The sequence below is a fragment of the Halichoeres trimaculatus genome, unplaced genomic scaffold, assembly GCF_033239565.1.
Source record: "Halichoeres trimaculatus isolate MK-OKI-2021-1 unplaced genomic scaffold, fHalTri1.1 fHalTri1_scaffold_7, whole genome shotgun sequence".
NCBI lineage: Eukaryota > Metazoa > Chordata > Actinopteri > Labriformes > Labridae > Halichoeres > Halichoeres trimaculatus.
In genome coordinates, this window is record NW_027437185.1 from 27,846,874 (window position 1) to 27,869,338 (window position 22,465).

General features: G+C 40.2%; 1 protein-coding gene across 2 annotated transcripts in view; it reads right to left on the bottom strand.

Annotated features, from left to right (window-relative positions):
- Window positions 1-2,363: 2,363 nt before the first annotated feature.
- Window positions 2,364-22,465, bottom strand: part of cplx1 (complexin 1) — a 55,540-nt gene continuing 35,438 nt past the window's right edge. For both annotated transcript variants that reach the window (XM_074674308.1, XM_074674309.1), the window contains exons 3-4: window positions 11,457-11,632; window positions 2,364-5,943 (exon numbers count right to left, since the gene is read on the bottom strand). In XM_074674308.1, the coding sequence (XP_074530409.1) occupies window positions 5,749-5,943; window positions 11,457-11,632 (371 nt within the window). In that variant the 3' untranslated portion in view covers window positions 2,364-5,748. The remainder of the gene's footprint in view (window positions 5,944-11,456; window positions 11,633-22,465) is intronic.

Below are 22,465 nucleotides of genomic sequence, written 5' to 3' on the forward strand. Positions count from 1 at the left end.
CTAATCATATGACAGCATGGAGTTGCTGATGATTGCATTGCTAATTAGCAGCTATTATCAAAGCCACAGGAGTATCCACTTGTTATATAATGAGGTGTGAGATTGATATGAACAGACGGCAAGCTAAATAGGACAAAAATCTGACATAAGAGTACTCTTTTGATGTTGTAGTGTTGTTACCACAGCTCCCTTCTCACTGGAGACCATTTAAAAAACTTCTGGATGAAACCTGTCACAGTGTTTAACAGTGTAATGACAATGTTAAAGCTTTCGATTTTACAGTTTTAGTCTGAACTTCTCTTAAAGATGCTTTGAGGATGATCAGATTGGTATTCATTTCAGTGATACTGCTGAATGGAATTGGTGCTGTTTTTCCAAGATAAGGACTCGGTTTCCCATAAGCATTTGTTTTGGAAGTAAATGAACGTATTCCATCACTCTACCATGTTGCTTTCTTCTGCTCTTTTGTCCTTTTGCTTTTTACCAGTCTGGCTCCAGTGTCCGTCATTACTGAATAGTAATCCATGAAACTGTTTTCTTCTTTTCTTCAGGGAAAAGGGATAGATCTTGCTTCTCACTAGTAAACTTTGTGTCAGTCTTCATGCCGTTGATGGATCTCTATCTGCCTGGGAAAGTCAAATTTGACCACAAACGCTAAGGAGTAATATTTAGAAATAACCACATTTGGCAGCACTAATCTTGTTTTAAAACACTGATTATGAACAGGCAGATATATAAAAATGAGTCTGTTTCAAAGTCTTCACAGTGCCAACATTATTCCTGTTAAAGGATAACATTTTCTGTTTTGGTTTTCCTCCTTTTCTTTGAATGTTCATTTGTTTTCAAGAGTCATCTTTCCCAAATTTTGTTCTGCATAATTTTCCAGTTTATTGATATTCAGCATTGATGGGAAAAAATAGAACATCTTTCTCCATAACTGTCATTGTCAGACATCACTCCTGGGAAATACAAATGTTTTCCTTGTGGAATGATATCCATCAATACATCGTTAATACCTCAAAATAGCATGAATGTTTCATTTGGTGGATGACCGCTTAGGTCAGTATTCCAACAGAGCTAACACTAAAAGTCTAAAAGATGTTTCTTATTAGCCCTAAATGTCAGTGAGAACAGCTTCTTTGATTCGGGTCTTATTCATGGCTTAATTTGCTATTGCTGCACTATCTCATGTCGCTTTAATGACCAACTGTAGCCTATGTAATAACAGATTTATGGCTTTTAATTCAAGGAAGCGAGGGGGTTGCACTTAGCGGTTAATCTTAATACTCCAGCTGCTGCCTGTAGAATAGTATCCTGCAAACATTAAGAAGCACTCTCTTGTAATTGGGAATCTCTTTCTTGGGGGAGTCTCTGTTAGACAAGTAGCAGAGCATAAATCAGTTAACATCTGCTGCAACAGACAGTGAGAGCGATTTTTATTCCCCTTGCTATGCACACTGCGTGTGTGTTTACTGAAGCACAACAACTTACCACCAAGTTGTCAGTGGCATCAGGCACTTATTTATGCACAAAGTGAAACACAAAATAAATGTTAAATTATTCATCCTTCTTTGACAAGTTGTGCACATTAGAGCTTCTGCAAAGAAGATTAGCCTGGCAGCTAACCTTTAAAGGTGACTTATTTGTGAGTGAGAGGTACGTAAAATGAGGAGCTATACCGTGCATGTTATTACAACCTTTTCAAAGGACCTTAATTAGAATAAGAAGCAAAACTCTGACAGGCAATACACCCACAAAATGTCAGAGCATCATAATCAGTTTAGTTTTAACGTCAGCCATCTGTTTTTTACTAGAATTAAACTCAACTCTGGAGTCAATGACATCAATAATCCTTCCCTGGTGTCCCTTTGTTATCTTATTAGTGGATTTGTTTGATGTGAAGGTTCGCTGATGGTATCACAGACCCACTTATGTCAAACAAACAGCTGTGAGTGAGGTGCTATTTGCATCACTTGGATGTCCCTGCTGGGGTTTCTGAAAAACCATGTTTGAACGACAACAGTGAATTCTGTTTACAGCCCTTTTCACTTTTATTGGATAGATGCTCAAATTCCTTCTGAGAAAAATAAAAATGCACAACAGCCACGTTGAGATGAAACACAGGATTGACTGACAGAAACAGTAACATGTGATATACATTGAAGGTCTTTGCACAGATATGTTTTTATTGGATGCCATGCAATGATCCATGACTGCAGGTCTTAATCTAAGAAGTCAGGGATGATTTCGCCTTGGAAAAGTAGATATACACCTCATGTTGCTACCACCGCTCCTATTGGTTTCTTGTTTAACAAAAAGAGTTCTGCTGCAGCACTGTTTGAATGCAGAAACACAAGACGATGAAAAATTATATGAAATCACTTTATTCTCAGAGTGTGCGGTGATTCCATTTTTGCAGGAAAGTTACAGACTGAAACATCTGTCTAAAATGGCATGCAGTGAGGCTAACAGGTGGAGCTTCGAAACACACAGAAGACACAGAACGATTTTATCAACAACCTTGCCTACATCGCACACCATAAGCATGCATACATTTTGTCAACAAACAGGGAGATAGCAAGAGAGAGTAGGAGGGAGACGGGTGAGAAGATTTTCGCAGTACAAAAAGAATTCACCAAATTAAACATTTATTGTTCTCAAAATACCAACCACCAGAGGACAGGAACAGGACTGGCTACGGACAAGAAAGAAAGAAAGGAAATACCTCACGAGATTAAGCTTCTTCTCAGCACGTACAAAACAGAGAAAGACAGATGCAAAGAGAGAAACATCAGACAGTTACATTCAAGTCACATCGAAGGAGTATTTTTTTAATGGCATATTTTTCAGGCAGTTTGTTAATCATACTAATGGCTGTATGAGCGGCACACATGAGCGACTTCCAACTGGAGTCTACTGGACGGATAAATATTGATTACGCATGACTTGGGCAGTTTGTTTGGGCAGTGGTCTATAAGCCATTTAGGGCGCAATCAATTGGCATTTACAAGATGATGATGATGATGATGAATGGATTCATGACGTCATTGATAGACGGGATGGAAACGGTGAAGAGGTTTCAGAGTGAACCAGTTTGCAAAGGGTCACTGCTAGCCTGAAGGTCTGCACAATGAAGCTGGGAATGTCATATATGTTGGTCGACTGGGCAGTAATTGTAGCTTCTGGAATATTCTCGGGCCAAACAAATGATGTGGTTTGGAAATAAAGATCACTGAAGGCTTGTGAGGCCCTTGGCAGAAAATTGATGCTTGCAGAGACTACGCTAAGAGAAGGCTAATTATGGTTGCACTAAAACTTAAAGCTCAAATACCTGAGAATTTCAAAATAAATCAGATATGCAGTAAACAAATCAAATGTAAAATGTCTAAGACTACAACTACCAGCACTATTCTTTGGTTTGATTGGTTAACTGCTCTGAAGATGAGTTGGAGTGTGTTTGATGCATGTAAACATCTATCAGTCGCTGACTATCTGCTAACACAGAGGCTGGCGAAGGCAGTTTTACGAGTACGATAACATCACAGGGGGTTCGATAAATGTGCTCTCTAAGTGGCGATGATATTTTCGATTACAGAGCTCACAAAGCGCTTATAAAAACTAAATTTCCATCATCTATGCCACAGGAATGCACAAGTTTAGGATCAGAGTATTTTCAACTTTTAGGCGATGTGGAAAGAAGCTTTAGAAAGTGTAAATACGCCTACATCCACATGTGATTCACAAAAACGTCATCTAGCAAAAATTATCACAAGATTTATCTTATCTCTTAAAAGCACATTTAGGCCTCCCTTTTGACTTTATGTGGGATTTTTTTTTCTAGTCATGGCAGCAAAAATGTTTCAGCATCTGCTTGGTTGAAACAGGGTTTGATTTACTCTTTTCTTTTTGTACTTTCTCAAACTAAGTTTTATATTGTGATGCATCCTAGGCTAACAAAGGCATCGACTGAGGCCGACTGTAAAGTTTGTGTCACCAGCACAAGTCTGTTGGAATGTCACAAATTTCTGGAATGTTTGAACAAGACACCGTGGAATGAAGAAGAAATTAAAAAAACAAGGCATATGGAGAAGATTGGATTTTGTCCTCTTATATCTCTCTTTGAAATTGTGCGATTACATTTACCAGCAGGACGGACTGAACTCCAAAGAGAAAGAGGGTAAACATTTTCTGTGGATCCGTCATGGGAGCTTTGACACAGCACTTTTTAAAAAGTCCCTCATTATTAATCTCTGCGTGTATTATTAATGCCTGCCACTAAGAAACCGTCTGGTTTCTGTGATTCTGAACACTGGTTGTGCTCATCATTCGGTAACGTGACTGAAGACACAAAACAAATCATCCCACCTTCCCCCTTTCCTCTTTTTTTAATCAAATATGTTTGACCTTCACGAAGGCGTCACTGTCACTATGCAGACACACCTGTGCCTTTTACATCGACTAACACAATAAAGAGTAAGTTTAAACACATAACAATGAAGATTGTCTGTTATTGCTGATTTGGGACTTCACTCCCATCAGTTAAACCAACGGACACAAGACAACTTCATTTTTGAACAATATATTGCACTATTGTCACTGTCTGTTCACATAAAGTGTGTTCACAACATAGTTGTGTTTGTGAAACTCTTTTTCGTACAAAATGATGGTTTAAAAAAAAAAGAAAAAGAAAAAAAAATCTACTAGCCTGATCTAAAAAATTCAAAAGTCCAACAGCAAAAGCAGAGCGAGCTCCACCTGCAGCAGGACATAACTGAAAGATCAAACCACAAATGTGTAAGGTGAGTAATTTATCGTAAGGATTTCATTGTTCACTGTTTTGAGACAAACTTCATTCACGGGGAACATTTCCCCAATGGAAGAACATTTCAGACACCTACTGCACACGCTGCATGAGATGCCAGTGAATAAAAATGGAAAACCAGTTATTGCCTCAAATATCAATATATTTTGCGTCATCGTAACAAATGAAATGGTCTCCATATGTTTACGCAACTTCACAAAAGTTTACTTCATGCCCAAAAAAAAATAAAGAAATTAAAATAAAATAATCACTTCAATTGAATTCCTTCTCTTTCTGGTTTCCAGGTGTTGTTTAGACTCGACCAGCGCTCATTTTACACATTCACAATAAACCCATAAAAACATAAGCAACAGTTAATGGGGTGAATCCTCACAACGGAGAACTGATAAAAATGCAATAATATTTATATACACTGTATGTATCAAATATTCTCAATAACTTAACAGGAAAGTTCAATTAAAATTTGATATGATTTGGATAATTTCTCAAAAGTTAAAAATATGGCTTTTACTCTTAGTCATCTTGTTATATGTCACATTTCACTCTATATAATTCTCTTTTTTATAACCCGAGGCTATTTACAAACTAAAAGGGTGGATGATGGGTGATTTCTGGCCTGGAAAGCACGGCACATGATTTGCCTCAAAGTAAAGAGACCAGAGCCGAGCAGGTGTGATGCACTTTCAAATCACAGGTTAAACTGTCAAGCATTTGAAAGTACATATCACCAGGTGGGATCAGGTGTCTTAAATCATAGGCAAAGTCACTGCACACTGCTGGAGTCCAGGACTCTTAGAAGTTGGTAAGGTGAGAGTCGGGGTGAAGAAAAGTGTGACTGCAGGTTTGGGCGGGGGCAGGGTGGTACAGCATTAGTCTGAGTTTGATGAAAGTTGAAAGAAGTTTATCACATTACACCCAAAACACTGTTACTTTTTATTGAACATATCCATAAGCGGGGCTGGGATGAACTTCATGACCGTGTCCACGATGCTCTCTTCTTCTTCCTCGTCGCCACAGCCGGTGGGAACTGCCTTCTTGGGACGGGTGAGGCTGCCCTCGGAGGCCTGCTCCATCGCAGCGGCTGCCTCTGCTTCCTTCTCCTCCTTCTTTTTGATGCCGTACTATACAGAAAGGAAAGGGGACAACAGGCATGAATATCCAATCGAGACAAAATTATGTATACAAAGTTGAGGCCCAGCATGCTAGAGAGCTGTGGCCAGCTTTATCCGCAGATTGTTGTTGTGAGCCATAATGGAAAAGCTGAACACCACCTGACTTTGAACTCCACCTAAAGGGGTGGTGATGGGGCGGGCTTTGCTTGAATGTCATTTGTTACTTTGTTCCCAAAAATAATTGCTCAAAAGTTACCAAGCAAACTTCAACAGAGGAGATAAAAAGAATTACTAATAGCTCAATGGCCTTAAAAGCATGGACAATAGGGGTGGGCAATGCTGGGAATTTTGGTATTGATCTGATACCAAGTAAATACAGGGCTAGTATCGCCGATGCTGATACTTTTTACATGGAATGTAATGATCATTGAATAATTATGTAATTTTGCCTTGAGTTGGTTGATTTTGATTATGAGTATGGTAAAACACAGCACAAAGCTTTTAGGCAATAAAAAATGTTTCTTTCTTCTTTTTTTTTTTAACTAAACACAACAATAGAACATTTTCACTGTATAAAAGTAATAAAATAATTATTTTACCACCACAATTGTTTAGGGGAAAAAATATTATAATATTGCCAATAATATTGTTTATCTTTAATAATTGTGGGACAATATATTGTCTATCAAGATTAGTTTTCGGCCCAGGCCTATGATACATCTTTTATTTTTGGCCCAACTTGCCACCATGTTGTAATCAAATTGTGACTTTAAGCTGATTTATGAGTTTGAGAGCTTCTCCCAAGCTTAGTATAAAGTACCACTGCAAGAGTGTGAAGAAACTGTAGAGCCAGGGCGGCAGATTTTTCCTCTTCTTGGGGATGCCAAGCTATCTCCTCTAAGAAAGAAAGCCAACAAATGAACTCCCCAAAATATTGCACATGGCATTTTTTATTTAAGTTTTTGGGCTTTTCATGACCTCTCTTTTAGAGAGGACAGGACTACAGACAGACATAGGGTGGGGAGCATCATACAAGGGAAAGTAAAACACAGGTTGGATTTGAATTCGGACCACCCACTGGAGGACTAACCTCATGGGACACACAACTTAAACCACTACTATAAGCTGGCAGTCCTCATCTAGATTTCAGGATTTGTAATGAAACTTTAAAAAATGTGATTCCCTGGTATCCTAATCACTAATTTCAGTTACAAAACAGCAAAGAATGAACAACTTGTCCCCTGTCTCCAAAAGCCTGATGCTCCTGCTCTGCTTCCTGTGAAGACTGCGTCTGATGTTTACAGTCCTTCCCTAAAAATTAGGCACATGAGGCGCAACATGATGCCATTTCATGCATTTCAGGAGAATTGACTCCAAATAATGACAACCATTCTAAAGTAATTCCTCCCTCGTCTCTGGAATTAGCTTCAGGGTGCTCTTTAATGAATCGATGCTCACTGGGTTGTAATTTTTTGGGTGCTACATGAAGCAGTTAAAATCCTGTTCGACGATAACATGCTGAGACTGAGACTGAAGAGAAGTTTTGTGGTTGCTCTGATGTGTTTGGGTGGGAGTGTGAGTTTTGACAGCTTTTTGGTCTAATTTTAATTTTTCAGGATGTTTCATGTTCCAATTACAGTCGGAGGATCACAGCTGGTGACAACCAGCTTACAAAACTGCTGATTGAACAGACGTCAGTGAAATTAAAGTCCTTTTCCATCAAGCAAAGCAAAAACATTAATCGAATAAAGAAGAAACTGGACTATTTGTTTGCAAAACCTATTTTGTGTAAGAGGCCTTAAGACCAGAATTTGAATGAGTTTTTGTCCATGTGCATCATAGTGAAGTGAAACATGCTCCTAAAGGCTTCTCGTGCTAATGCATGACAGATGCTCCATAAATAAGGAGCTTATTCACACTGCATCATGACGTGGTTATTAATCCATTAAATCAAACAAATGTTTCTGGAAACTTTGCTACACAGGCTGATAAAATAAGCCTGGAGATAATGGTTGCAGAATCTGGAATGTGGACTTAAAATATTTAGTTTAACACCTGAGAAATGTTTTGTCTTGATGTGTTTGATATCTCTTTGTTTCTCGTCCTGCTCTCTTGTTTGTTCTCCTGTTTCTCTGTGTGCTGCTGTGATTCTCTCCCTTGCAATCTGTCAAATTCAGCCTCTTTCTCTTTCCCTAGAAGACTTGTTCCAAAGTGACAAAGACCTGCGTCAGTGGAAGTGAGACAGTCACGCTTACTCAGTCCTTCTCCACTCGCTATAATCAAACACTTTTCAAAGATCTGCTGTCATTTCGCTCCGTCGCTCTCCTCTCTTTACTTTCACCATCCCTCCAAAGACAAACTAAAACATTGCTGGGACTCACTGGAGTGTGGAGCTGATCTTCAAACTCCACTGAGTTGTTCACAAGAAGGGCCACACACAGAAAAGTTTTAATCTCTGAGTGTTGAACTCAAATATTCAGTGATAGATCAGCAATGTCAAGGAGAATATTTAACTACAAGCTGCCAAGTCTTTGATAAATTGGAGCCTGCTCTTTAATTCATCTGGAATAAAAAGTTAATTAATGTTTTCAGGGGCTGGACTTTCTCTGTGAGACTGAAGGATAAGTGGGCCAAAAAGTCCAGCGCCTACAATAATGTTTTCTTGTGAGATTTTAAAAGTGCATTTGCAAAATTTCCATTGGTTTGAAACTGGCAAGAGGGGTAAACACAAACACACAGTTAATCTGCAGGGTACCTTAGCGTAAGTTAAAAGAAGAAACAAACAAACAAAACAAAACATACCTTCAGTTTGGATATACTGATCAATTGGCAGGTTAAACTTTTAGGGAATTCACATTTTTCTAACGTCTTTGAAAGAGTTGCATCCTCTAAACTTTTGCATTAGTTTGACTAAAATTTTGTTGTCTTCATGCTGTGGTTGCATGCAATCTTTGTCTCCTCTGCTCTGTGTTTTCTCTGCACAGGTAAAGTCACTGACGCACTTTGGGACACTTGGATGTAGGTGTTAGTCAGGGGATTTGTGTTGTGATGTGATGCAACATGATGTGATGGGATGTGTGGTGACTGGACTGGGTTTTCTATAGGCACTTCTTTTAAAAATCTTTAGGTCACATTGGGGGTAGTTGTTTTTCTTCTGTTGAACTCCATGGGATGGGGTGTAACAGTATTGACTCTCAAAGGTGAACCAAAACTTTAAAACGGCAGCTGAAGACATTAAGTCATGGGTATTTGGTGACAGTCAACACTCAGAAAATCACTCTCTGTGGCTAAACATAGCAACAATGAGATTTTGGGTGCGGTCACACTGGCCATTGAAACTGTGCAATACACAAGCATGCGGCACTGTTCCCCACTGGAGAGTACAGGCAGCGGTCACACTACTCCAATACGAGCCAGATTTTAGCGGGTATGGCACACACACATGGCCCGCCTATTTTCATTGTGGAGCGTCTTTACATAAAGCTCATCACAGTCAGCGCAATGAGACCCAGAGAGCACTGCTAAAACTTTAGAGACTCATTGACTAATGTTAAGTAGTTTTGGTCCACCCCGCTACTGTTTAAAAATGACGTCATGGATCACATGGATCACTTGTGTTTGTGCATGAAGTGAGCCGCGTTGAAGCACACTTGCGGTCACACTGGCCAAACAACATGGCCTTTAGGGTTCAAGCGTGCATGGTACTGTTTGCCAATGTGACCGCATCCTAAAAGAGAGAAGTTGAAATCCTGATATAAACACCAAGGGGGCGTTAACACGTAAACGGCATTTCAGCTAACCTAAAACGCAAACATTTGAAAACGGCCCCCAGAGTGGAATTTTTCTGAAACGCTGCCGACACCATTGCCAGGTAAACGGTAAGATAGCATTTTCAGTGGAAACGCTAACGTCACACTCAGCTTTGGACAAGGGTTGTTATGATCATCACAGACTACCATGCTGCGCTTGTGCTGCTAAATCTGATGACTGTCTTTCAACAAAATGTGCATCTGTTGCTCTATTTTTGCACTTAGTATTCCCCAATACACCAGATGATCGACCCAACTCTACTTCGGTAGAGATCTACCAAAAGCGGCTCCTTGACAAGACAGTTTTAGCGCCACCTACAGGCCTGGCATGCTTACTATAGCATCTCCTGTCCCTCAGTGTTTTTGTGTAAACGCAGATTTTTTTATCAATGCGTTTTAGCATTTTCTGATAAAACGTTGTCAGGGACTAAAGTTGCAAACAACTAAGAGGACAGGGGAAAGAGAAATAACACTGAACTGATTCAATCAGGTCAATCAGACACTGAGGCCTTGTACACACAAAGTCCCCCCATTTGTCTCTTAATACACTTTCATCCCCACACACTGGGGAAACCCACGGCAGAGTGGCTGCATGCCTAACCCATTCGTGGCAGTGATTTTCAGACGTAAAATCTGTGCCAGCCAATCCAAATGAACCCTGCTATTTAGCGGTGACATTTGAAAACTATGTTTACCAGCATATACATGAAACCATGAAACTAGAGTTTTTCAAAATCTTAGGCCTTAGGCCAGAGTTTTCAGAAAGCATTGCTTTTAGTGACTTAAAAACTGAGTTTTTCTGTAGATGACAGGTGAAAACTTACAAAAATATGTGCAGTTTCCCAGGTAACCAGCTACGTGTGGACATGGCCTGAGAGTGTGTGCCTTGATTGGTGCAAGTGTAGGTGCCAATCAGTTCTCTGATTCCAGTGTTGTCTCATCATCTCACCTACAGAGGTAGTGTGTATGAGTTCAAGTCAGACATTATCTTTGAGCATCTTCCTTGTATTTTGAGTTCTTCTCAAAAGTTTGATCACTGTTCCTCTTTTCATTCCTGCCCTTTTTGATCTCTTTCCTTAGCCACTTTTATATTTACCTGGATTCTATCCCAGTTTCTGTGTGGTCTACATTTGTGTCCAATGCCCCCCTCCTGACAGGAGCAGATGAATGTTCACATAATCAAATGAGCCAGCTAGGTTTAAGGTTTACAATAAAGTGTAGTTGTGCCATAGAAGAGTTTATCATCTGCTATTCATCTCAAACTTAAAAAGCTTTCTTAAAACTTGTTGTCCACTTCATTAAGTCAGTATAAAAGGAGTACATGCACTGATGTGAATCTCCTTTTGCCTGTGCAAAAAAGTTGTAGTGACCTTTCATTCATCAGAAACTATAACTTAAGGCTTTTGGGAAACCTTTTGTGAGCTGGATCTTTCAGACACCCCAGAGTCAAGCAAAGAGTGCATGTGCTCGCTGTTTTATTGTGTTTCTGAACCCTCTCTGAGAATAACCTCACTTTGGCCTACATCTTTTGTCTGGCCTCTTCTTTCTCCTCTCACCCTGTACATGAACTCAGCAAGAAAGTCCCTCTGGTACGACAGCTGTACTGCTCCTTCAGTTTAATGTGTGTCTGACATTTCTCCTCAACATCTGTGTAATAAACTAGAGAGTGGGTGATCTTTCAAACAAAAATGGAAGATTTGTTGTTTTCTTTACCTTATCTCTGATGCCCTGTCGGATGTTTTCTCTCTCTGCCTCCATTTTTGCATATTTGGCCTTCCTCTCCTCCTCCTGTTGCCTCAGTGCCTCTTGTCTTTCTTCCTCCTTTTTTGCAGCATCGGGGTCCTTCTCCTCCTCACCACCAAGCATCTTGCCCATGTCTTTGGTGGCCCCTGTTGAAAGAGAGAAAAAAATGATTACTGAGGAGCAGAAAGCATCAGAATGAATGTAGCTTTGATCTGACTGTAACAGGTTACATTTAGATAACTCAGCAGCAGCAGAGGTTTCTTCATGTTTCAGCCCTCTTTAGGATACTGAAAGAACAGCTTGATCCATCCTTGACTGAACCAAAGACAAAAGAATTAGATGATAGGAGGATCAAGAGGTGAGCACCACGGACAAGAGCTTCGGATAAAAGACGCTTCAATAAATTATGAGCAGTTCTCTCGAGTGCCTTTATGCTGCTCATTTTGGCCTTTTCTATTTTCAACAGCTGTTCCCATCCTCATACAGAGTGTTCATCTGAACATCAGGCTAAAGGCCTGAGAGCAGAAGCTCAGAGCAGGCATGTCCTAAGTTAATCAAGGCTGGAGGTTCATTCTCATACAGCCACCACCTTTCATATATATGAAATGTATAAATTATGTAACTGAAACTAAAAATGCTCTTAATTATGTCCATATTTACATTTTGTGTCCAGTGCACAAACAAAAACAAAGTACATCTGGTAACATCTCACAAAACTACATTTGGACTGTACATATAGGGTACTCGTATTAAGCTAAAGCTCTGTACATTCTGTAGAAACTCAAGAACTCTTACAGCTGACAACTTTTGATAGATTTATCATGATGTGAACAAAACCAGGGATGGGTACCGATTTAGGTCATTTTAAAGGTAGCGACCAAATTCTGTCAAAAGTACCAGGTTCATGTACCGGTTCACGTAAAAGTGAAAGGTACCTAAACGGATCCTTGTGACTGCAAGGGCGTGGAGCAGGTGATTTTCCATGTTGGACATGAACGCAGTATTGAAAGGTTATATACTGAAGAACAAATATGAAAAATCGAAAAAAAAAAAAAAGTTTTTATTATTATATACAAATTGATATTTTTATTTCCACATAAACACAAAAAAAGTACCGAAAATTGGTACCGTTGAGTACTGATACCAATTGCCAGATACTGGAAATTGGTACCGTAACATTTCATTTGTGAGGGTACCCATCCCTAGAAAAAAAAACATATTAGAAGACACTGAATCTGGGCTAAAAATGTAACTTTTAGCTCAAAATGGTCTGAATATGAATAAAAGTCCTGGTAAAATCCAGATCCTGATCCTGTCATAAAAAAATCCTGACATATTTTCCTCATATTGCCCCCTAATGGAGAATATTTTCTTTTATGAGAAGCAGAGTTTGCTGATGTTTTTGCAGCACATAACACTGCAGAAAACTGACCACTTATCTAGTATCAAGAGACGCCTGAGGGCCAGGCAAGGTTTGAATGAGTGAGTCTGTATATTGTCAAAAAACATGTCATTGAATGCCATTCTGAACGCTTTCCTTTACTGCAACCACAAAAGAAGAACTCTCACAGCTCTGTCAGGTCTTCTATATCTCCACTTATATAGACAACAAATGCTTCTCTTCACATTCTAACAACTGCATGTTTCACCTTTAGCCGAGAACAATATTGTGCAATTTATGTCCAGCGCAAGTACAAGAACAAGAGTGCTCCTCTGTGTGCTCCTCTGTGAGGAGGCCAAGGCCGCTAAAGCTTTATTTTCTATTTGGTGAAAGCACTTTGAGAGCACTTTCAAAGGCTAACTCTGTTGATGCTTTGGTTGTGTGTGGTTGCTACAATAATAAATATCTGTGCTGGCTCTCAGAGGAGTTTGTGCTTTGCTTTGAATAAAAGGACTGAATCACAGAAAAGAGTGAGTGTGCCATTTTCCTCACATCTCATCTGATCATATCAAACAAACTACCTGAGATTTGGCAGGGGGTGAAAATGAGTTCTAAACTGCTGCAACTAAACATCAACACATCTCAAGGAAAAGGCTCTTCTCGTGTGTCCCACCTTCTGTATTGTTGGAGCTGTCAGGACTCAGATGAAGCTATTCGCTGCCTCTCATTCATTTATACCAGGAAAACAACTCTGACAGAGAGAGATGGATAACCCTTTAGAGTAAACATTTTGTTTTGTCGGTCTCTGTGGAAGTGTTTCCAGAAAAGCGATACCTACATGTCAAGACACAGTGAGACACACTCATACACACAGGAACAGCAGCCAATTCAAGCCTCCTAAGATATGTCGACTTTCATTTCCTTTTGTGACATTGATGCTTCGTTACAGTTGGAAACCCTCACAAAACCAACTTTTACAGTCATGACAACTTACAGGGTTCAGATCCTAAAGCTGCACAGGCTAAACTTGACTTTTGCCCAGAGTGTGCATGTGTTGAACATTACCTGTCCTTTTAAACTACAGCGAGGAGACACTATATCTGAAGTGAGAACCCACAGTAAGCACTCAGAGGCTGAAAACAAGCCTGGTAGCCCAAACTTGCCCAACCACCATGACTCCACGCTCACTTTCACCTCACAGGACAGAAATTAATGAGATCTGGACCTCCTGGCTCCCTCTTCATCCTTACTCAAGCACGCTTCCTTTCTTCAGTGGACTCCACTCTGTGCTGGCCTTGCTACGCCGAGGCACGCAGGATCTCCGGAGGAACGACTCAAAGACACGGCCATCTGCTTCAGCCGTGAAATTGATGAGACAGAAGTGACCTTGAGGTCTTTGGCTGCAGTCCGAACTTGCCGTGTTGATAGAGCAGGACAGGACAAGCCCCAGTCCAGAGACACACTGAGGAGGGAGGCTGCTAATTAATAAACAGACATGCTGATTCTTGGTGTTTTAACTCCTGTGTGTGCCAGCAACGTGACATGTTGGCATGATAAGAATGTGTGTCTCTGTCTTTGACTCTGAGCGTTGACATGTCAGTTAACACGAGTAAAGAAGCAGCTACATGAAATGCATGAAAGAGCAACTCATGTTAAAGGGTTGGAAATGTTTGGTGTCTGGGCTCCTTGCTCGTCACACCTCGCAGCTTGAATTTGAAAAACAAATTTAAGGATTAATTAAAGGTAATTCCTTCAACCAACAATGATTAGAGCCTGTGCGTACATGCAGGGGACATGGGGGCCCAGCTCTGATACTGGGGCAGCAGTGGCAATGACAGAGTAGGAGGAGAGACGGGAAACCTCACAGCATAAACAAACAGCCAAAGTGAGAGGATATGTCTGTTGTGTAATTGTGAGAATGACTCATGTTGAATGTGAAAACGGTGCAGCTTGAGTTGCTGCCTGAACCAGCTCTCAGGTGTCAAACCATGAGTGAAGAACAGAAGTGTTTGTTCAGAGGAGATCTTGAGTTATTTGTTTACTTCAATGAGCCAGAAAGCTGTCTGAAAATACCTGGTACGAGGGAATTTTGTTTGCTGCTGTTTGGATTTTCACAAAATTGTTCCGTCAATAAAATTTGCAAGTCTCTGTCTTTTTTCTTTTGCTCTGTTTTTATAACTTGGGATTAATTCATTTGGAAGGAGGCTGAAACAATCACTTTTAGGCTTACTTATTTTGTTCTTCAAAGATTAATTGGACTGCTCTGCCACCTTTTAGCCTGGAGTCTCATGCACACTGTTTTAAAAATGTGATTTTTAACCAGCCGTGTGTTTGTTTTGGAAACTAATTTTCTTTGTTCAAGACAAACTTTTTACCGGATACAACACCACGAGGTAAGAAATTTAACAGTAAAAGTTATGCATAGTGCTGTAGTTTGAAGCGTGACAACAAGCAAAAGCTTGCAGCGTACGTCAGTAGCTGGTTATATGTAGCACCACCAGCAGCCCGGTGCTACGGTGTATGCACAGGCTAATGTGCCCACAAGCAATCTGTCAGTTTACACAGAAGTAACCGTCCATATGTAGCGCTGCCAGCCTGATGCTGTGAGACATGTCGGTAATGTGTAACATCAGTGAATCCTTATGTTCTGCCAATGCTCATCTACCACTCAGAGCTAACGTAACCTCACTCTTCATTTTATTGATAGACTCTCAAGTTTGAATAGACCACTGCAGAATAACTACTGCATGTGGGTTTGAATGAACAGTTAAGCCCCTGTGTAAGCCTTCAGCTCGGGCCCTATCACTCTCCCGTTTAGCTTTCTTCTGCTCCTCTGTCCTTTTTCTGTCCAACAGCTAGGCTCTTGTGTCCACCATCACTACAAAATTAACCCAAGAAAGCCGAGATAAACTAGATCTCTCTTCTCACTTCTGAGCTTTGTCAACTGACATGGTGTTGTCATAGAGATTCGGATGTGCCATAAATCAATCTAGTTTTGCTAGATAATCTCATTTTAAAGTGTGGATTACGATTGGTGCTGATACCTAGAAGGAAGACTTTTCCAAGATCACTTAGAAGCTCCTTACAGCCCCTTTAAGATGCAATTGATGTTTTCAACTTTTCTCTCACCAAACTGGGCCAAAAAGGAAAACAGACTGTTTCTAAACATCTTCACCAAACAATACAGGAATGAAAGCATCACTGACAAAGTTTCAACAATACTTTTCTCTATTTAAAGTTTCTGCAGCTCAACCCTGACACCCCTTTCTAACCCGCAGACACAAAAAAACAAGGTTAAATTATTAATCACAAATTAATCACTGAGCTGTAAATCTGAGCCTCTTTCTTACAGGAACCCTCGTAGGAATATGTGTTAAAGATTTCTGTTGACTCCCTGTGGTTCGCCTCAGGCCAAACTGAGCTGCTGAACAGGATTACAAACTTTGTTTTTCTGACTTTGTAGCCTTGAGCTCAAGGAGATTTCCCAAACTGGTGTTCACTGAGATCTTTACAGATGAGCAGAAGCCTGCTGAGAATACCCTTCATCTCTTCAGGAGTTATAAATTCCTCTTTGGTTGAGTTGAATGCAGAAACTTTGAGAATTAAAACTTGTTAAACTCTATAGTCTGATGATTTATATGTAAAATAGCATGGCATACTTTATCTCTTGCTCAAGCAAGGACTTTGTTAGGGCTGTCTGCCAACTTTCTTGCCATAATAAACTATTCACAGACTGTAAAATCAAAGTAAATCTAAACTTTTCAATCTTTGGTCCTGCATGTTATGGAAGACAAAACGCATCTTCTGCAGAGATTAAACCTTTATTTTTTTCTGGACTAGAGTTTGTAAATGCTTCAAATCATTTTTTTTTTCCCTTTTTTTAAATAACAGCTGTAAAATTTGGTAAATCCACATCTTATCTTCAGTCTACTGTTACAACGGATGCCAGTTTATCATGTCTCAGTGCCTCTCCCAAACCTCCACATGACTAATCTCAATGCTCAGGCCTAATTAGCTCGTCTGATTGTGACAAAGCTGCTGTGTAGTCAAGTGAGACAGTTGTTGTTCCCAGAAGCCTTAGTGGCATCCAGCTCTGCCAGCTGTGGAGACTGGGAGCTGTAAGCATGAAGAGAAGGCTCCAGAGGAAAAGCCGAGAGCCGCGTGAGCAGATAAAAACACAGAGACATTGTTTTAAAGTACTTCATTAGAGGAAAAAACACTGTGCCAGTCATTCAGCCGCACTCAGGCAACATGTTGGTTCTACTTTTTAACTATTAAACAAAATATTACTGTGCTTATTTAAGTGAATGAAGATTTAAACTAACTATATATTGGTATTGGTTTGTCTTTAATTTTTTCACTCCCAATAAGTAGTTGCAACAACTTTTGCCTTTTTTTTAGTGCAACCAGCCTTTTAAATATTACCATGAAAGTTGAGGTGGTAATATTTTGTAAACTTATCACAATAGGAGCAGTAGTCACACAGCCCTTGAAAAAAGCCACATATCAACAGTTTTCAAGTGTAGAGTAACTGAAGGAAAGGATATATAAAAAAAACAACCTCAACAGAGAGACGCAGACAGCTTCTCCCTGAACCGTGCTCCTGAAATCATTTTAAAGTCATTTCATTCCCACGTGGCATGCCTAACCTTCTTAGTGACATCCATAACCCGAAAAGAGGAGAGCACCATAACTGTGCCACCATTTCTGAGGTCAGCTGAGGCCTGAGGGCCCATTTTAGAGCAAGAGGCATCACAGAAACTGTAAAAACACTTTAAAGTATAAAAAGTCAAGTCACATGGTGTGCTAAGCTGTGCAGAGTGTTTAGATGCAGAGAGCATAGAAAAACGTGGAGAAAGGGTGTCTGAAAGCAGCTCTGGTGCTCTGGGTGTGTGGAGATGAAGCTGTGCTCAATGTTCTAGGATGAAGAACAAAATATATCACTCCTATTTCCCATTATGCATTTGTGTGTGTAAGAGGAATTTGTCTGTAGAGCTCAGAGGCACACAAAGTACAATAGAAAGTAAAAAGAGGATTTGGAGGACAAGGCTTAAAGGGAGAATCAAGGACATGTGACTACAGAAAGAGTCAAGACAAATAGGTTCTCCATAAGATGGCAGAACAAGAGTTTGACAGTACCAAAGAAATAAACAAAAAGAGTTAAACCAAACAATAAAAAAACAAGGATATTGTGGATGAATAAAAAAGTAGTAAGCAGCAAATTGGCAGTGACATGAACACCGACAATGTGCTGATCAAGAATCCAAATCGTTGTAGAGTAAAGAGAAAAATGTGTCAAAGAAACAGGTCGACAAAGACAGAAGTGGTGACAGAGATGACAGAAAAAGACAAGTGCACTCTGAGAAAAAGCATCCTGCAGTAGAAAAGTGATAAAGTAGCAGAGTGAGAGAAAACAGTGGGACTAGCTCAAGGACTCAGTGTTCCTGCTCTCCCATCTGTCACTGGTTCACAACAGTCCCACGGCTGCCGACTGGCAGGTCCCTGTTTCAACCCCCCACTGTTCAAAACCAGCCGTCCAGACCTTCATCATCAGCTTCCTGCCCCGGGCCAGGCAGGAAGGTGGAACTGAGTCCCTGGGAGGAAACCACGGGGGATTTGTAAGAGAGAGGAGGCTGAAATATTAACTCTGTCTTTTCCAAGAGATGCATTACAACTCTATCAAGTGCCTCTGATCTCAGGAACAACATGTACTCCAAAAACCCAGAGCCTCTTCACCTCTTTTTATAACATTCACTGTTTGATTCTTTCTCAAGGGCCTCACCAACCAGCAGCTGATATCAGGACAGCTTTAAGAATTCACTTCCATCATTGTCCATCCAACCCCCACTGTCCATTTACACAACAACGGTGAAATTCAAAAGTTTTGTTGTGGTTCAACCTCGCCGACCCAAAAAGCAAACTTTTGAAAACGGCCTCCAGAATGGGATTTTTCTGAAACGTAGTCGACACCGCTGCCGTGTAAACAGTAAGCCTGCGTTTTCAGTGGAAACGCTGACGCCACACTCTACTTTGCTCGAGCGCATACAACAGGACAACAGTATCACTGTTATGATCGTCCCAAACTACCTTGTTGTGCTTGTGCTGCTGAATCTGCTAAATCTGTTGAATGTCTCTCAACAAAATGTGCATTTGTTGCTCCACTTTTGCACTTATAATTCCCTGGTACACGAGATGATCGGCTCAACTCTTCTTCGGTGGATATCTACCAAAAGTGGCTTCTGGACAAGACAGTTACAGCGCCGACTTTTGGCCTGGCATGCTTACAGCGTTTTTTGGTCCCTCTGCGTTTCTGTGTAAACACAGATTTTTTCACTGTGTTTTAGCATTTTCAGATGAATCGTTGTCGTTTTAACGGGGGCCTAATACTTGAGCAAACAGATACACAATTCAAATGAGTCTTACTGTTGTTTTGGTATGACTGCTTTTGAGTTAGATGTTGTAGCATGCTGTTCCATATCATCCTCCTCATGCATGTAAATGATGGATCAGGTACATCTAAATAATTTGACTCTTCTTGATTTAATACGTTTCAATTGACATAAAGGATTAGTTGAGACTTTCATCAGGATTTGAAAACATGCGAGAGTCAGGGGTTTTGTTTTTGATTTATTTTGCTGTTTCTTGGAATAAAGAGGCAATACACCATCAAAGTTATAACGTTCCCTTTAACATTGCAATGCAATGGCATTAAAGGACACAGAGATCTGTAGAAAGAATCATTTGGGGCCCGTTTGGCACTCACAAAAAGTGCTTTTGATCCAGATTTAACTTAGACCATTGAGCACCCAAAAAGCCTCATTTGGGTCAGTCAATGTCCACAGAGGCACTTTGTGACACATTTAAAATAGAGTGAATATGGGGAAAAGGTTGAGGAACGATACTTCAGAGTTTTTTCGCTCATACTCTCAAAATTTCACACCAGCAGAGCAAAAAGAAAGCTGTTAAGATTGACAATCAGTGTCAGAGTTCTAGGGAGGATTTATTCACTGAGAGATGTGAATCACTGGGAGAGTCTTCATGACTCAAACAACCACACAACAGAAAACAAACATCTTAGTGTTGTTAGTCTTTGAATTTTCCCTGGAAGAATACAAAGTGTGTTTCTGAGGTCAGAGGAACCACTCAGGTATCAAGGTGGGTGTTCTCAAAGTGACCAAAGTTCACACGTCAACATCTCACCAACTTCTCCAAGTCCACACAGAAGTCAGAGTTGCATTGTGATGCTTTTGAAATCTGTGGCAGTTTGGACTCCCACACAGTTTTATCGATGTCAAACCTTGAAAAGACGAAAAAAAAAAGTCTTTTGTTAGAATAGCACTGAGTCACTGTTCACACTGAGCTGTCTGTGTTGGTCCTTGACAATTATTGACTCCATCAGGGAGAATGGTTTGGGTTTTGGAAAACAGTTGTCCCTGGAGAGCTCCAACAACACTTTGGCTTGAAGAGGAGAAATGCTGTTCAGTACAGAACATTGCTTTTAAATTGGCCAGAGTGACAGGCTGGCCACAGAGACAGTATATTTGTTTTCAGACTAAATCAGCCAATGTTCAATCTCCTCTAAAGTGTCCTTGAACAAGACTCATATCTCCTTTCTATTCATTCCTCTGGGTTTATACTGTTTGAAGTGTGTCCACAGAGTTTGAGCTGAATGTCTCTTTGAAAAATGTCCTTTCGAAAGAAAGTCAAACCAGGTCTTTGGGTTGAGGCTTTTGGATGTGGAATGAATAACTTAAGTCAGTGAGTAAAATGGAGCTGCATAAATTCCATTTAGCAATGGATTTCTAATTTGTTTCCTTGTCTTTGAAACTGAATTGCATTCCCTTTGAAAAATGAACAAAACCTTGTTAGGTTTAAAGAAAAACTGATACAGAGATGACTGTTTCATGGTTTCAAATAATGACCATAATTTTGTGAATATCGTATAACACACAAGTCCCCTGTAGGTGCAGAAATAAAGCCTCAGCGTAAGGATAATTAGAAAATATATCTTTGAAAAAAGTTTGTGGTTCAACTTTTGGAAAGGGTATTGAATTGCAAATAGAAAAAGAACACAGAGATGTTTTGTGTGGCTGCCATCCACACCCTAACTCAGCAAATCTCTTGGGCACAAGGGAAATGGAGGTTTTTTCTGTGCTTTATCACTCGTTTTCTACCATTATCTTTGGTAGACAGCCTCACCCAGTCTGGCCTTGGTGGTTAGCAAGCAGCGACAGGCCACATTTATCACCCCTAAGGTTGGCACCAAGGACAAGGCGAGCCACCCAGCCGTCTATAGACACATACAAAAACACTGACCGCAGGGCAAAAAACACAGAATTACTTAAAGATTTCCTCATTTATCCTCAAAGTATATGAAGACACGGCACAGTAATCTGGATTAATTACCCTACAAAACACGTCAATGAGCATATAAATCAAGTCAAGTCAGACAATGAAATGTGAGATTATGATTGGAGCATCCAGCATGTGAAAAGCAGTATATCCTCACAGAGTAGAAGAACACCAACATTTTCACAAGATTAAACCACTGTGACAGATATCACCATTAAAATTATTGGTTAATGAAAAGATAGCAAGGTTTGCAAGGAATTCAGAAAAGTAATGTCAGCAATAGAGCATGCTCAAATATGACAACAGCGAGGCTCAACACGTTAAGTTGCGTGCAGTACCGTTTGTATATACCCAGCTGCTGTCATGGCAATGCTAAAATGTCCTCAAGCACACCATTAAACATGTGATTCCTCCAAAGAGTAATAAAACACAGATCTGTTATGGCTGACCTAACCAACATTGTAGACGAGGAGAAAGGACATTGTTATTTTCTTCTCCAGCAGGGATCAATAAGGTATCAGACGGTACTGTGAAGGCATAATCCTTAGACCCAGGTTTTTTGATCCCTCCATGCGCCTACTTTAAACACAAAATCTAAAAATATCCCAGCAGACGGCTCATTAAATGGATCCATGAGAGAGTTGAGGTGTTGATGTTGACCTCTTTATCATAATAAGGAGCCGTGCAAAGTTTCAGTGCATTCAAGGACAGGTGCTCAGATTTAATGTCTACAAATGAAAGAGACTGTTTGATGGTTATTGTTCACAGCAGCTTAACTTCATTTTAATTTGGGAATGCAAACTCTGTTAAGAACACTTTCCTTCCTCGTGACATTTCTTCTCAGGGTTGGAATGTAGCTCATCCGTCTTGACAGTTCAGTGAGCTACTGTACATCCACCCAGTGATCCCTGATGGTGTGCAGCAGTGGAACTAATTCAAATGACACCTGAAGGCCTCAAGATCCCTGAAGAAATAGCGTTTATATGGTGTCTTGAAGCATCCATTTGTGGGGTTTTTAGATTGGGTTTGGTCAGTGTAGGGGTATTTTTTTTATCCAAGGCTTGTGAAGATGATGTCTCGTAAATGCCTTGAAGGCTTGTTGGCTAATTCGGCAAAACCATCCAACTGAACCAAAGTGTGTGGTCTGTATGTGTTTGGTCAAAGGTCACTATGAGTTAGTGTTAATCTCATTCTCTGAACTCCAAATCCATCAGGCCTCCTTACTCCCATGGTAGTAACATTTTTC